We start from the raw sequence: 15,977 nt of genomic DNA, 5'->3' as shown, positions 1-15,977 counted from the left end.
TAATCATAGAGGCAGATCATTCTTTTTATTTCTCAAGAGGGAATGGCAGAATTTCTTACCTTCACACAAACTGAACTAAATGTTTCTGACACCCTACTACGGTGTCAATTGAAAATTCACATTTCATGTAATAACAGACCACTTTAATTTCACGAGCTAAAGAATTGGTTTCACCTTGCAGATTGTACCAAAGAAAACAATATTGTCAGGAGAACTGGCACAGTGCTTCAAGAGATAAATCTATTGAATTAAATAAGAGGCTTTCATTACCTTTTACATTGCATTTCCGTATAACATAAGCATTAATTAAACTCTTCATTGCTTTCTCCCATTCAGTGGAGCATTTGCTGGATCTTACAAGAAATGCTGTCCAAGAAAATTTGTGGCACCCAGACGCAATCATTATAATACACTTAAGAAGAAGGGAAGAAAGGGGAGAATGTTTTGGTGTATTTGGGCATGTAGGACCTGTCTGCGGAGAAACATAATTTCTGTTTTTCAAAAAACAGAAAGCTTTGATGGCTTTTAGTGGGTCATATTGCTAAGTATTACTCAAGACATTTTGAATACAAACAGAAAGCAAGCATCTTAGAATTTTTAAGTATACATCTGTTTATGCAGAAAGCTTCAGTTCAAGAATCACTTTCATCTTGAGATGGTTCCACCTTCTGAAGTATCAAAACATCTCTGCAAAGTGTGTCTCTCCACCTCAGTGGGGAATGCCCAAATATGCAAAATTGTTGATGCAGATTCAAATTGTTCCCAACGAAGTGGTCAAGCCCTAAAGAGCTCTTTATGTAGACTACATTCCTTAAGTGAACGGATATCATGCATATTCAGATCTGATGTATTTCTCTCTTTATTCAGACATTTTTAATGCCTTTTTTCTTGTGATTCCAGGGGAACATTTGAGAATCTGCCCTCAGGAATATACATGCTGCACATCAGAGATGGAGGACAAGTTAAGCCAGCAGAGCAAACTGGAGTTTGAAAACTTGGTGGAGGAGACAAGTCACTTTGTACGCACCACTTTTGTGTCCCGGCACAAGAAGTTTGATGGTAGGCTGGATATAATTACTTATTTTCATGGTTATATGATTTAAAAGACAGTGATCCAGAATGAATTCCGATGTTCTCTTTACAATTAGATATCACATTTGCAGTTGTCAGTTTGGTTAAGATAAGCGTTAAGTTACAGCTGGTGTGCTTATCAGCCTTGTGAGTATTGCCTTTAATTATAATAACATCAAGAATTAGACTGTTAAGTGCCTGCAGGCTTGGCTAACATTGAAAATGGAGATTAGATATGCATAGAGAGGTTTATAATTTTTGTCTCCTAATTTCAAATGCAAAATTTAGGTTTGCAATTATGTTCGCTGTTGCAAGATGAACTGTGGATCTCCATGTTTGGTTGTTTATTTTTTGTTGTTGTTGTTTTTTGTTGTTGTTGTTGTTTGGTTTTGGTTTTGTTGTTTTTTGGTTTGTGTTTTTTTTTTAATCACAAAAGTTTTTTTGTAGTCTGCTTTTTTATTTTTAGTTTAGTTTAGTTTGGTTTTAGTTTTAAGGCTGTAGTATTTTCCTGCATTACTTTCTTGTGATGTGTACAGTCTCTTAGAGGAATTCTGGCTTCTAAACAGTCAGATCTTAACCACATTTGGGAGTGTTTTTCATACCAACCACTCCAGATGTATTAATTTTTTTTTTCTTTAGCTTAGAAGGAGTTGATTAAGACAGTTTTGGGGTTTTGTTTATTTCTAATACATTTTTATGATACCTCGACATTTTTTTTGTAAATTCAAAGTATGATTGTCACAATTTACTAAATATTTGTTTTTAAATATGAACATCAAACATTTTTTAATGTTTGTACACATATTTGCAAGCCACTATTTTTTCTCATAAACTGCAGACTACTAAAGTGTAAAAGAGCTTCAGAATGTTCAGGCATGCCTTTATCTACATAAGAAATCCGTGTGTTGAATACACTTCTCTGAAAATTTCTGTATATGTGTAAGTAGAAAAGACTGGCACTGAGATGTGTAAATCAGCATTGTGAAGAGGAGGCAGAGTTGCTTCTTTGCATGGAGGTAGAAATCCTGCAAACAGGTTCAGTACGTCTGAATAACCACCAGCTAATGGGTCATATATATGCACATGTAGGAGAATGGTGGAAAGGTTATCCCTGAAGACAGATTACTTAGAAGTTTTGAGGTTGCATTCAAAAAAACTGAAGATATCCCTAACTCCGTAAAGTAATTCTGGATCATTCTTTTTAACCAACTAAGATGATTTTTTTTCCCCTAATCTCTTTTTGATTCTCAATATGATACGGAAAGTAAGATGAGTTATAAAAGGAGGGAATGGGAAAAAATATAAGGACATGCTAGAGTAGCAGACCAGATGCTATAGTATAATTTAGAAAATGTCCTTGGAAGGACTGTGGTGTGTATGGTTGCGCAGTGTTCTACACTGTGATGTCTTCCATTTTTATTGTGAATTTTAAATTATTTTTCTTATAGACTTTCAAAATTATAGTTGTCTTGTAGGACTTAAAAAAAAACAAACATCTAGAAGTTGTGTGCAGTGTTACGAGATGAGTCTGCAAGGAGAACAAATGTTTGAAACCACCAACAACATGTGCAGGACTTTTCTTGTTTTCTAGAAGGAAACTAAGATGATTACTGGAGTTCACTGACAGTTTAATGAAAATTCTGAGCTTGTTTACTACTGAGTTCTGATAGTCCTTTATTACTTTTTAGGCAGCTTGAGGCATTTTTATATTGTGATGAACTTAAGCACATGATGGCTTTTTGAGTAATCTGAAATTCTATAAACCATTGTACGTCTTTATTAATGGTAAAATATAAGCTCAAAGTTACTGACCAGTTATCAATATTGTATTTTGGGATTCGTACGGATCTGCTCTTCAGAAACTGGATTTAAAAGCTATGTTGCTTATCATTGATTTTAAAAGGTAACTTGCAAGGTGAGGTCTCACTATTACCAAAGAGCATTTGAATTTTATGTAGAGTTTCAGTATTTTAATGACACTATAAAACTATTCAAAAGTTGTTCTCTTATATGGAAAAACTGCTTAGTCTTTCTAGGAGGCAAACATTCATAGAAAAATGCATTCATCTAACAGGCTGTCGTTCAATATAAAACCAGCTACATTTTTTTCAGTTTAAAATGTCATGACACTTTCTTGTGTAAAGCAAATATTGGATTGTTAGATAAATTCTGTGTTTTAATTCTTCATGATCATCTCTTTTTATTTTGCTTTGTTTTGTTTTAATTTAATACTTTGATTGCACAAGGAAGTTTTGATACATGACTCTGCCATTTAATGCTAGTGTAACACAAATAATAAAACAAATACAGCCAGTTCTGGTCATTCTATGTAAGTTGTGCACAGGACTTGTGTTCTAATAGAACAGCACATTTAAGCAGTACCAAATTATATGAACAAATAAGCAATGTTGAGATAGAGAGTATATTATGATTGGTTCCTTGAAGAGTTATTCTGAACGAGTGTTGCTGCCAACCTTAATGTTTGTGCAGATGTATATAATTTTGCAAACTCTTAAAAGTTATATGGAAGTTTTGTTGATTTTTGCAATTTCTTTCCTCTGTACAAGGCATGTCTTAGGTGCTAGGTACACTAACCTTCTCAACATAAGGCTTTCTAGGGGTGTATGACTCTTTGTTGAATTATATTCTGACCTTTATATGCCTTGCCTCTCTTATCTTGTAGTATTTTGGACTCTCTATCATCTATCATTTACTATCCGTTCCACATCCATACATTTAAGCACAGATGAGATGATTTTCTGATTTCATTTTTGAGAAATAATTTGGGGTCTATTTTACCTTTCAGAGTTATGACCCGGATTACTATTCATGATCTAATTTTCAACAAGAAAATTCATTCTGCTGTGACCTTAAGATTGCCTTTTTAGCCTCAGGTCAGTCACAGAATCTTACACAGAATCACAAAATCAGAACATGGCTGAGATACGAAGGCATCTCTGGAGACAGACAGAGATGTGCACCTGTGTGTGTAGGGTCAGCTACTGCAGGTTGCCCAGGAGCATGTCCAGATACATTTTGAGTATCTCCAAGGATGGAAACTCCACAACCTTTGCAAGTGCTTGGTCACCATTACAGTGAAAAAAATGTTTTCTTTTGTTCAAATGGATTTTTTAAAAATTAATTTATTTTTTTAATTCTTTTTTTTTTTTAATTTGTGACCATTTTTTCTTGTCCTGTCACTAGGCTCTACTGAGCTCCATCTTTTTTACAAACACTTCTTTATAAATGCTAACTTATTCAGTGTTTTATACACATTAATAAGATTGTCCTGAGCTTTTTCTTCAGCAGTCTGAACAGTCCAGCTGTCAGCCTCTCCCCATATGTGAGATGATCCAGGCCCTTAATCATCTTACAGGCCCTTTGCTAGAATGGCAACCATATGTCCATATCTCTCTTGTGCTGGGAGCCCAGAACTATATACAGCACTCCAAGCGTGACTTTACTTGTGCTGAGTAGAAGGGAAGGTTCACCTCTCTCAGCCTTCTGACAAGGTTCCTAAATCATTTCTAGGTCAATTTTATATTTCGTTTTACCTGACGTGCAGTACTTTCCAAATCTCTCTAAAAACTAACATCTGTAATAACTATACGTATGGAAGAGAAGCTAAAATAAAATTCTTAACAGAGAATTTTAGAAAATATTAAATGTTTTGGGACCAGTTACATGGCTTTCCTTTTATCTGGCAATCAGTTCTTGCATCCTAAATCTCTGTATGATCTTATTGACTTCTTACTCATTTGTCATCAACATTTCTAATATGCTGGTACTGTGGTATTGTGGTGAGATTTTCTCCATTCTTCTAGATCCACTTTTTTTTTTTTTTTTTTCTAAACAGTATGTGTGGTTTGGAGATCTCTGCGAGACAAGTATCTGACAATAGGATTTTTAATTTGCTTTGTATATCTTAGATGATTGGTGTAAATTAGCATAAATCACTACACTAAATTGCCCCCTTTTTTTTTGTTTTTTTTTGGCTAAGCCATATTTACAGATGTGTACATATATATTGCCCACATCTGTATACTTAACATTGCATTGCCATACTGCATGGTAATTTCCAAACATTCAGTATCTGGAATTTCACTATTGGGTGCATGAGGATGCAGTGAATCTTCTCTTGAGAATCTTTCCTAAGAAAGCCTTGAAATGAGAAAAAAATACTTTAAAACAGTAGGATCAACTTTACTAACAAAGATTGCAGTATCTGTTTCAGCAGTGCAATACACAAACCTTTCCAAAATCTAGGAAAAAGAACAAAAAGCCCTTCCAGCAGACAGGAAATACACAAGAAGTGAGGAGTTCCAGGAGATAAGTTCTTTTCTTCTGCCTCAAGACTTTGGGTAGGACTAAGCCAAATAAGCAGACATGAAATGATCAGCTCTTTCCTGTTCCCAGCAATAGACAAACAATCATGCTGTAATTCCTGGATCCCCACTGTATGCCTCAAAGCAGCTTAAAATATATTATGCTCCCAATGTAGTTATAATAGCGTCATCTTATTATCACTAACTCCCTTGCATAGTGGCATTACTGAGCAGCTGTTTCACAGACAAGCCAATTTCTTTTAAATATTGTTCCATCAACAGCCCAAACCATCCCTACCAGAAGGTTTTGTCATGAATGTTAATGAGGAGACAAGTATATGTTTGGTGACATTTTCTCACTAATTCTTTAAATAGATATAGGAAAAATATGGAAAATAAAATTATTTAAGGTAGATTGATCTGAGCCTCATAAAAGAGACACTGTCTCCTCATTCTTATTTAAAAAGGATGGGAATCTTGGCAATGGTGTTAAAAATGAAAGAATGTGTAAGAATAACTATCATGAGCTTGAATAGTTGTGGATAGCCTTCAGCAGAATGTGTGAAGCATGACGTCACTGAAGGAAAACAAACTGAATGGTATAAGGATCAATCTGTATCTGTATTAACCAATCTTATATTAGTGCTACTTATATTTCCTATTCATTACAGCAGTAGCAGTGTAAATTACAAAGCAGGAAAGAAAGTTTCAGACATAATTTCCCAAAACAATACCCTCAAGAATATCTAACATCCCAGAAACTATGTGTTCCTCTTTCTCTTCTTGCACAGCTTATGGAAGAACTGGGAGAAAAAAAAATATGAATCTTTCCTTGATATTGGAGGTGACAAAAATTTGTTTTGTGAAGTGGCTTTCCAACAAAATAAGAACTCTTCAATGAGATGAACTCTTATAGCAAGGTAATACTATCCCTGATTAAACTCAACCAGGAAAAGAAAAGGGAAAAAAAAAAAAAAAAAACTGAGTGAAATAAGGGAGATGCTTGAAGTCAGAATACACTGAGGTTCAACTGCATGGCCAATGTAAGTCTTCGGTCCTCTGCTTCCCCTTGCTTCTGTGTTTGCTGCCCTGCCTGTCAGTCCAGCTTGGGCCCCAGCTCATGTCTGGAGCTACACTGATGTCCACGGACTTCTGCAGAAGAGAGTGAGTGCAAAAGAATGGGACTCCACTTGCACGCCATTGATGTCATGGTCAGCAGGTGAAACATAGATTTTCTGCAGGACATTTTTTCTCATGTTTTTCTTGCACTGAATGTGAAAAGGAATTATTTTCACAGTAAGACTGGTGTTGTGATTTTTTTCTTGGGTTTTGGAAGCAGGGAATCAGAATTGTCTGCCTTCTCCACATAGCTGTTTGAAGTCAGGAGGCTTCTAAGGAGTGTGGTAAAGTTGAATAGATGCAGCATATACTGTGAACTTTATGCACCTACCCACACTATTCTGGTGCTGCAGTGCTGCAATGTCTACAATAGAACATAAAGTCCATGATATGAATGTTGTGATATCCGATTTTTAGTTTAGTTAATTTAGTTTAATTTAGTTTAGTTTCCTGATAAAAGATACCCTACGTTGTATTTGACAGGAAATATTCATTTGAAAACAAAATATTTTAGATCTGGTCCAATCCTATCAGAGTTGATAACAGACTAATAGGAATCTGTATTGCCTAAGAATGATTTTAGGGTCTAATCCTATGGGATTTACACTGACAAAGTGATGGTGCTCGGTTTTGTTTTCTTGCAAGCGTCACTTTGCGATGTATTTCCCATTAAATGTAAAACCCATTGAAAGACAGGTGGATTTTTAAAACTCCACAATTGTTAGGCTGTTAGAGTGTTAGCAGGCCACAATTTCCATATAATTTATCCTGTGTTTTAACAGACTACATAACTTCTGCACTTCCCCAAAAATATGGACAAAATAGAGCAGTTGAAAATGCCCCAAAACTGTAACATCTGCTGGCTTCAAGTATGTAACTGCTCACAGGCCTTTGTTGGACATCTGGTGCAAGTTTTTAAACTTTACAGAGAATCCTGATAAAAGATATCTTACCTTGTATTTGACAGGAAATATTCATTTCAAAACAAAATATTTTAGACCTCATCCAATCCTATCAGAGTGGATAACAGACTAACAGGAATCTCTATTGCCTAAGAATGATTTTAGGGTCTAATCCTATGGGATTTACACTGAGATTACTGTTTATCATCATTTCATCCGTTATGGCAAAATTTGTCTATAAATTACATTAGATCAAAACAAATTATTTTGAAGATCAGCCAGAATATGAGAGGCCACAAGCCTAGGAATCTTGGAAAGGAATAATTATCCCAGTAGTAAGAACTGTTTCCTGACCGTGGTGCAAGCTCCTATAACCTGGTCAGGTTCTGTGCTGGAAGGCAGTACTATAGGAGCTGGTGTCTCCTGCACACTTCCTGCAGCCAGATCTGTACTTCATGCATTTGTATGGCTTGCTCTCCCTGTTCTTCTGCAGCTTCATTTGATAAGTGCAGCTGGTCAGTGGAACATGTAATCTTCCAACTAGCTGCATCAGGTTTATGAAGCTACAAAGTGAAGAACAAGCTGCTGCACTGTGCTGGAACAGGTGGGCATGGTCTAGCCTCAAAAGGATCTTCTTAGAAAACAGGCTGTCCAGGTATAGCCAAATCTAAGCAGGCTTTGACTGCTTTTGATCCAATGTTTTTCCTATTAAACATACAGCAGAATCTGATCTGTTGAATATTAGATGCCCACAGTATAGGCTACTCTTGTAGTCAATAGGGAATTATAGATTCAAGCCATGCTGATCTGAAGTTTACACATCAAATCAGAAAAATCTCTCCATTAAGTACTTATTTCTCTGTATTAAAGAGGGTGCTTAGTTCATATATTGATGCCTATACTGTGGAGGTAAACGTTTGTTCAGATAAATTCCTTTCTGATGAATGTAATATAGGAGTGAAAAATCTAAAATACTTTTGAGGCTCTCTGAGACTTATTTACTTTTTTTTTTTTTACTATAGTAATTCTCTACATATTTTCTGCAGTGTTTTGTGGGGAAAAAAAAACTAAAAATATTGAGGTGAGTAAGCACTGTGGTGATGAGTTATTAATTATTTTATGCTGGTTGAAAAAAAAAAAAAAATCTTTCCTGTTAAATTCAAATGACATTTAATCTTCCCTTAAGTTCTGAACAGAGCGTGTTTTTAACATTTTATGATGGAAATTGTTTTTTTGGCTTAGTGTCCAAGACTTAAAAATGCTAACCCATGAGTAAAATCACTGATTTACAAATACCAATAAAATAAAATAAAATAAATAAAAAAGCAATTAAAGATGCTTCATAGAATAGAATCAATAAAAGACTCTGCCTCAAATCCATATCACTAATGACAAACTTCAGTATTCAGACAATCAGCTATCAGTGTCTCTGTAACCCATCCCAGATTCTTACTCTGACAGTAGGTGCTCACCTGACACACATCAAGGATAAAACTATTCTGTAAGAAATCAAAAATTGGGACTGTAACTAACAACCAAGCTGCAAAACATAGTATCAGCACCCAGGGTAATAGGAATTGTAGCCTTATCTTTTCTTATTTGTTGTCCTCAACTCTCATTAAATCCAGAAATACTGTTTTTGAAATGAATCTCTTGACAGGCATTGTTGTCCTTTTGCTGCCCGTCCCTTCTTAATTCTTTTAACTGAGCGTCCAAAAAACTAGTACATTAAAAGAAAAATTTAAAATAATAGATCATTAAATGGATTCTGGAATATGTGAAAAATGATTAAGTGAATCTGTCTTTATATCTTGGCTTATCTAAAATATATAATATATTTTTGGATTTTATTTGAAATTAAACTTTTTTTTTCCTTACTTTTACTTCTGCTCTGTGGTTTACCAGGAAAAAGAAAAAAAAAAAAAAAAAAGGTAAAAGAAAAAGAGTGAAATTGGCTCTTCTGAGAGGAGTGTCAAGGAAATGTCACTTTTAGTATTAAGACAATCACTTTAGGGAGAGAAGGGAACAGCATGCCAACATTCCATACGAATACTTTTAGAGATACTTTAAAAACAGACATGTTAAGGTCCACTTGTTGAACTTACTTAATGATAACTATGAAAACACATATAAATCAGAGCTACGAGACCTTTAGATGTGCCTAATTTGAAAATCTGTATTTTAACTTTCCCAATTTTCCATGCTATACTATAGTCTTGCTTGATGTGCTTAATGTGTTTTTTATGTATTAATCATGCTTGGTTTACTCTGGTGCATATGTAGATTTATTTACAAGCTTTAGCAGATATAAACTCTTTTATTTTCTTCTAGTTGTGTGTGACCTGTGTGCTTTATGCATTCAGAATGATATACCACAGTTGTATGTTGCAGCAATGTGCGGGTGAGTTACCTGTCATTAACAGTGGTGGTATATGTAAAGGGTAATGATAAGCCAGAAGGAGATTAGCTGAGAAAGGGGTGGAGAGAGAGAGGTAGAGCCAAATGTACTATGCTGTGAACTATCTATCTGCTATTACATAAAGTACAGTATACATCTTACTGGGACAATCTTAAACGGGTAAATTGATGCAGCTTTTGTCTTATTAGTGGAGAGACAGATAGTGAACACCATTGCTACTTGAAGTGTGCTCTGAAGCTATACCAAGAGTTTTAAAGTGAAAAAGAAGCCTGAAATATGTCTTATTTATTGTATGGTGGGTTATTAATTTAACATTCTTAGGTGAAACTTATTTACTGTGAATTGATACTTTTCTGTGGTATCATGGAAGCATCAAAAAGCCATTCACTATATTTCAGTTAGGAAACATCAACACAGCTAAAAGGCTCTCCTTTTCCTTGAAAAGCTACTCTTGTAGTGAAAACAGTAGACATATGTGAAGCAGAAAGGAGGTGAAAACAGCTCATTTCAGTAATGTAAGCCATTTTCAGTCAATGAAATCTCTGCAAGACCATGGCCAAAAAATTCAATAGGAGATAGTTGCTAAGTACTAGCTTCAGTGAGTGGGTGCAGCTTATATGATTACATTTTTACTCAGATAAGAACAACTTGAATATACAGGTACTGAAACCATGCTGAGGAAATTCTGTTGTTTGGTCCATTTTTCCTTCTTCTCACGTTACAATATTTTCAGTTTAGTTACAGTGTCCATTTATAAATATTTGTAAAAAAGCTGAATCAAGGTTTGGTAGGACCACAGAGTAACTACTGGAAGACAAGGTGATCTCTGCTCACTGTGTTTCACTCACTAGTTTCTCAAGCATGTATCTAGAAGGGAAAAAACATGACATGCTTTCAGTGCATAAGAAATTGATACATGTGAATGAATACAGGCTAGGAAATTTAATGTATTCTCAGAGCAATTAACTATTACAACTTAGGCAAATAATGATTATTTGAGTTTCTTAATTTAAAAAAAATGGAAACAGTTGTTTGAAGAAAACACTTTGTTTCAGTAACTACACAAGGCAAGAAGAAGGACATGTAGCTGAAAATGTTTTCCACATCAACAAAACACTCTACAGATTCAGTTTTGAATTTCAGTAAGTTCAGGTATTTTGAAGAATTTTGAAAGAATGTTAAAAGTTATTTTCAAGCAAAAAAAATGCATTTAAAAGAGGAAACATTATTATAAACTATTTTTAGAATTCTATTTTTTATAGCACAATGAAATGCTATGAATTCGTAAAATATTTTGGCACGAGTAGACCTTCATTTTTAATTTTTATAGGTTACTAATGTTAACTTTTTTTTTTTCTTTTTTTCAGTTTTACCACCAAATTTTAAACACGCTCAGGAAATTAGTGGTTTTTGGTGTCTGCTGTTGAATTTTTATCTCTGTAAATTTTCTGGTATTCCTACAATTCCACATATGAATTTAAGCTCTCAGTACACACCCAGCAGAGGCATCTTATCTAGTCTGGTGCCTTAGAAAGTTTCAGCACTTTAGCCTCTGTGAGTCTGTAAGCAAGATAGTACTCAACTTCTTAAAATTATGGCTTATTTATTCATACACTGGATTTTAATTCTAACTGGGGTCTAAAAAAGGCTCAGTCATTCTAATCAATGTAAATCAGAGGAGGAGGTCATTTCTGATTTTATCGTCTGGAAATTTGAACCAGTGAAAATTCCATTTTTAGTGAGGTTGCCACATTGCCACATCCTACTTGGTCCAGTTTTGCCATGTTAACACAAAATCCAACCATTCTTGGAGTTTACTTCTTTAAACTCTCCTTCTATCAATGTAATCAATGGGTATGGTGATATTTCAGGCAGCACAAGATGCTGCTAAATTAAGCAACCTTCTTAACTGCTCTCTAGCTGTACAGTGCACCTTGTACCACACATGGCATTTTCCTGTGTCAATGTGGAGCTTAAATGCCTTCTCTGAAAAATTACAGTGGTGTGAGAACAGTTTGGATATAGAGGAGGAGAAATGGAGAGCTGTGTCATGCTAATAACAGCTGTCCCAATAGGCTGATGAGGAAAACCCAACATCACACATTCCTGTCTCTATTATGCTTTTGGAGATTTGTTCTTGAAATGTCATTAATAAATGGAAGTCCTCTACACATTCCTCTTTAACTGCTCTGTCAATGTTTTGGCATACTCATCATTTTATCAATATTGATTACTAAGCCATTTTAAATATTCAGTTAATTCTGTAAATTGTATTGACTTAAAGAATTTATTTAGCAGATACATAGTTGTAGTATTTAAACATCAATCAATCCATGTTTATGTCAGACTCCTTAAACTGTGTATAGATATATCTCCAAATTCCAATAAAGGGGGTCCAAAAAATAAATGAGTATACTCTGGAATAAATTAGTGTTCTGTGGAAGGTTATGTGTAAGCCAAAGTGGTATATTCTTTCAGCAGTCCCAACGCCAGAGACTAACTTTTTCAGCAAGCTGTAAGGTCTAACATGATCTGGATTTCTGCTTACACATCAGTAGGTTGCTTACTGAGATTTTATTGCTGTTGTAGTAGTGTGCCTAGAAGGAAGTGGTTTTATTAATCAATTTCTATAGAAGAGCATGGAAGAAGAGTGAAGGGAAGATTAGAGCTGAGAGAAGGACAGATAAGAACTGGCTATGCTTTTATAGCACCCTTAGTCCCTGTGAAAAGATGAAGGAATGTTGAAACTTCACCAAGTTTCTGGCCCAAGGAAGGCCAGCTCAGCAATTGTGTCTCATAGGTAATCTGCAGGTCATTATTGCCATTGTAATAAATGGATTTATTTCTCAAAGGTTGCAGGACCTGGTAGAGCATCTAAAGGTATAAGCAGTGGAAGGCTGGTACCTGGGGATTGTTTACCAGCAGGAAGTTTTTGTTGTTGTTGAGTATTATGTAGTATGTAAATCTTCGCTCCTCCTGGCACCTGCTTTTCCTCAACTTAAAGAATACTTCAAAGTGCAAGACATACCTGTAGTTAAGCTTTCAAATGCACAGCTTAAAAGGAAAAAATCCCAACAGAGTATAAAAATAATATCAATGTTTCCTGGTTTGGCTAAAATTTCTAAATATTTTAATCTCTTTAATTGATATCTCTAATGCTGCTATTTATATATTTATTACAAATTGCCTTAGATAGGAAATGTGTTGTTATGTAGACTGGCATTGTCCTTATCAATACTGTATATTGTGTTTATTTTTAGTACTTTAAGAATGTTCAACAAAGCTATAATCCATATTTAAGTTAGGATGAGCAGCAATGTGAGAGGCTTTTTACATAATCTTTGTAATATAAATTAATACAGCATGATGGGTGAAAAGAACAGGCTCACTGAGCATTTATAGGGAAGATCTGTGTGCAAAAGAAGATATACTTGAATTTCCTATTGGTAGTTCTCAAAGTGGGAGTCAGGTGGTAATATTCCTGTGAGTTTGTGCAGTGCTGGTCATGACGATGTGAAATTAAAAAGTTAATATTGTGACCACGTGTTTTTTATGGTTTGTTGCTTATTTTATATATCTTATAGAAAATATATTTCTACGTATTTATTTTTTTACATAAGGATATAAATATCATTCCTGCATTCTTGTTAAGTGGTGTACCAATATATACTAAGCATATTGATAGCAAGATATTTTTTCTCCTGGTTATAGGGTGCACGGATAAAAGGACAAAACAAGACCTCTTGTTTATCAGTGCATTTTTAAAGAACAAAATATTAGAGGTCATTTAAAAGAGTACATTGTTATTTAAAAAAAAAAAAAAAAGAGGTAAATGTAAGTGACTTCTGCATGCAAAGATTTTAAAATACTGACTGAAGTTACTCTTCTTTGAATGGGTGACCTTTGTTTTCCTTGAATGCAACTTGTACACAGGACATCAGTGTTCTTAGCTGTAGCTTCTCCCCTTCTCAGAAAACTCCATTTGTTACTATTTGTTACTACAACCTTACATATTCTTCTCGCTTGAAATTTCTTTCTTTAATGTGATGGCTGTTTAACATGTTTTTGATGGTTATGGTTAAACTTGTAATATTCAAGAATTTTAGTTGTTGAAGGTTAGGATCAAGGTCACTTTACTGTAATGGTCATTCATACCACCAGCCAACATTAAACCAGCTAAACTGTTTTAGCTTATTAAATCATTAAAAAGTGCTGTAGTTTCTTTTGATAAAAGAGGAGGGAGGGAGAGCAAGAAAAAGGTAAAATTCAAGTCAGTCCATGTATGTGGCAAGTAACTCTTGGAGACAGGAAAAAATTACTATCAAGGGAGTTACAAAATTAGAAGATCTGAAGTTTTGAGAAGAAAGAACTTGATAACCCAGTGCTTGTATGTTTGCTTATGTTCAGCAGCAAGATAAAAACTTCAAAGTACCAATGCAGATTTCAAACTCTTAGAAAAGGGACAGCCCCTGTTTCTACCAATGCCTTGCCACTTAGCCTGTTAAAAGACATAATCAGGCTACCCAGCAATACTGCACACTATCAAATTCAGTAATGGACTATCTATGAACAAGTGCAGCAAGTTTTGCAACAGCTAAAAGATTTCTTCTCGGCTTTTGTTTGCAAAACATGTATGAGTTAATGGAGTATCAGTTTTATATAGTGCTGGGGCATTGACCTGAAATCCCTCTAGGGAAATAGATCTAGGTTTCACCTAGATGTACTGTGCTTTACAATGGAAACAGCCTATAAGATGATAGTATTATTTGTTCATTAGATAATGGAGGTGAATGACAGATTTTCTATCCCTGAATCTTTACCATCTATACATAACTTCTTGGAGAGAAGTTATCTTCCAAATAAAAGTCTAATTTATCTTTGCCAGTTTAAATTTTGAGTAAACAAGGGCAGCTCAAAGTTTACAACAGTGAACCTGATGTGTATGACTAGGGGAAGAAATCTGTTTTTGCTTCCAAAGTGTTCAATGCCATTAGGGAGGGAATTTGGACAATGATTCAGAAAAAGCTTATGTTCTTATGGAGTCCTATAGAGTAGAGTACTTATGAGGCCACACTCGTGAAAACGTGATTCTGAGATTAGTGACAGGGATAATCAATATGGAGAACTTTTTCTGATTACAATGGTATCAATCTATCATAATTAACTGCTTAACATAGAACATGTTTAAGGAATGTCAGGCTCTTCTGTTAATGCTGGCAATCTCGTTAGGCAAAATATGAAGAAAGGCTGAAAAATGGATTAGAATTCAGTAGATAAATGAGCATGGCCAGTAGAAATACTTTCCCCTGCCCCATCCATTACCAAAAAAATATATCTATTTCTAGCCACAAAGGGGGACTTCACACATAATATACACAGGACAATAAATATGATTTTTGTCCCAGAATCACAGAAATGGAAATCATAGATGTTAAATGAGAATGCAAATCACATAGCTCTAAACCCTTGAAATAGAAGTGTGCTAATTCACTCTTTCAAGTAGTTTGACCTCTCCAGATCTGGAAAATTTTTCTCTGTGTGAAATTCTCAGACATTTTTTTTTTTTTGTGGGTTTTCACTCCATGTATCTTCATTTTACTATTTATATTTCCCTTAATCATTTGTAATAACTTATATCAAAATCAGTTAATTAAAGTTTTGCAGTTTAGTGAACTAAGTAGATATCCTTATAATATTCTTGTACGTATAAATTTGATGAAGAAACTGAGGCAATTTGAATTTAATGGGGGCAACAAATTTTGGTAGCAACAGAATTGCAGATGGAACAAAGGTTGTTTTCCATCTGCATTGACTTAGTTATACCCTCACCTTTCTTGATGTTAATACCATAAAGTTTTTAGAGAAAAACATTTTTTTTTCTTGGATTCCATTGATCCAAGCTTTTTCTGTGAGCAACAACCCTTAGTTTTCTCCCGTAATTTTAATTTTCTCTTATAGCCACTTAGTCACTTCTTGTTACTTTTTTTTTTTTAATTCATTAATTAATTCATTCATTAATTAATGTGAAAGTGTTCAGACCTGTACCCAACATTCACAGATTTCCATGTTACCATAGAAGGGGCTTCTGTTTTACAATGTCACAGTCTTTTGCCTTATGGAATTAAATCAATTTTTTCCTTG

General features: G+C 34.6%; 1 protein-coding gene across 1 annotated transcript in view; it reads left to right on the top strand.

Annotated features, from left to right (window-relative positions):
• The window catches only part of GPC6 (glypican 6), an 810,618-nt gene that overhangs the window by 240,794 nt on the left and 553,847 nt on the right, over window positions 1-15,977 (top strand). Inside the window, exon 2 of the mRNA XM_040567841.1 lies at window positions 901-1,059. Within this exon, the coding sequence (XP_040423775.1) occupies window positions 901-1,059 (159 nt within the window). The remainder of the gene's footprint in view (window positions 1-900; window positions 1,060-15,977) is intronic.

The sequence above is a fragment of the Cygnus olor genome, chromosome 1 (assembly GCF_009769625.2).
Source record: "Cygnus olor isolate bCygOlo1 chromosome 1, bCygOlo1.pri.v2, whole genome shotgun sequence".
NCBI classification, from domain to species: domain Eukaryota; kingdom Metazoa; phylum Chordata; class Aves; order Anseriformes; family Anatidae; genus Cygnus; species Cygnus olor.
Note: the sequence above shows the minus strand (reverse complement) of the source record. Positions and strands in the feature narration are given on the sequence as shown.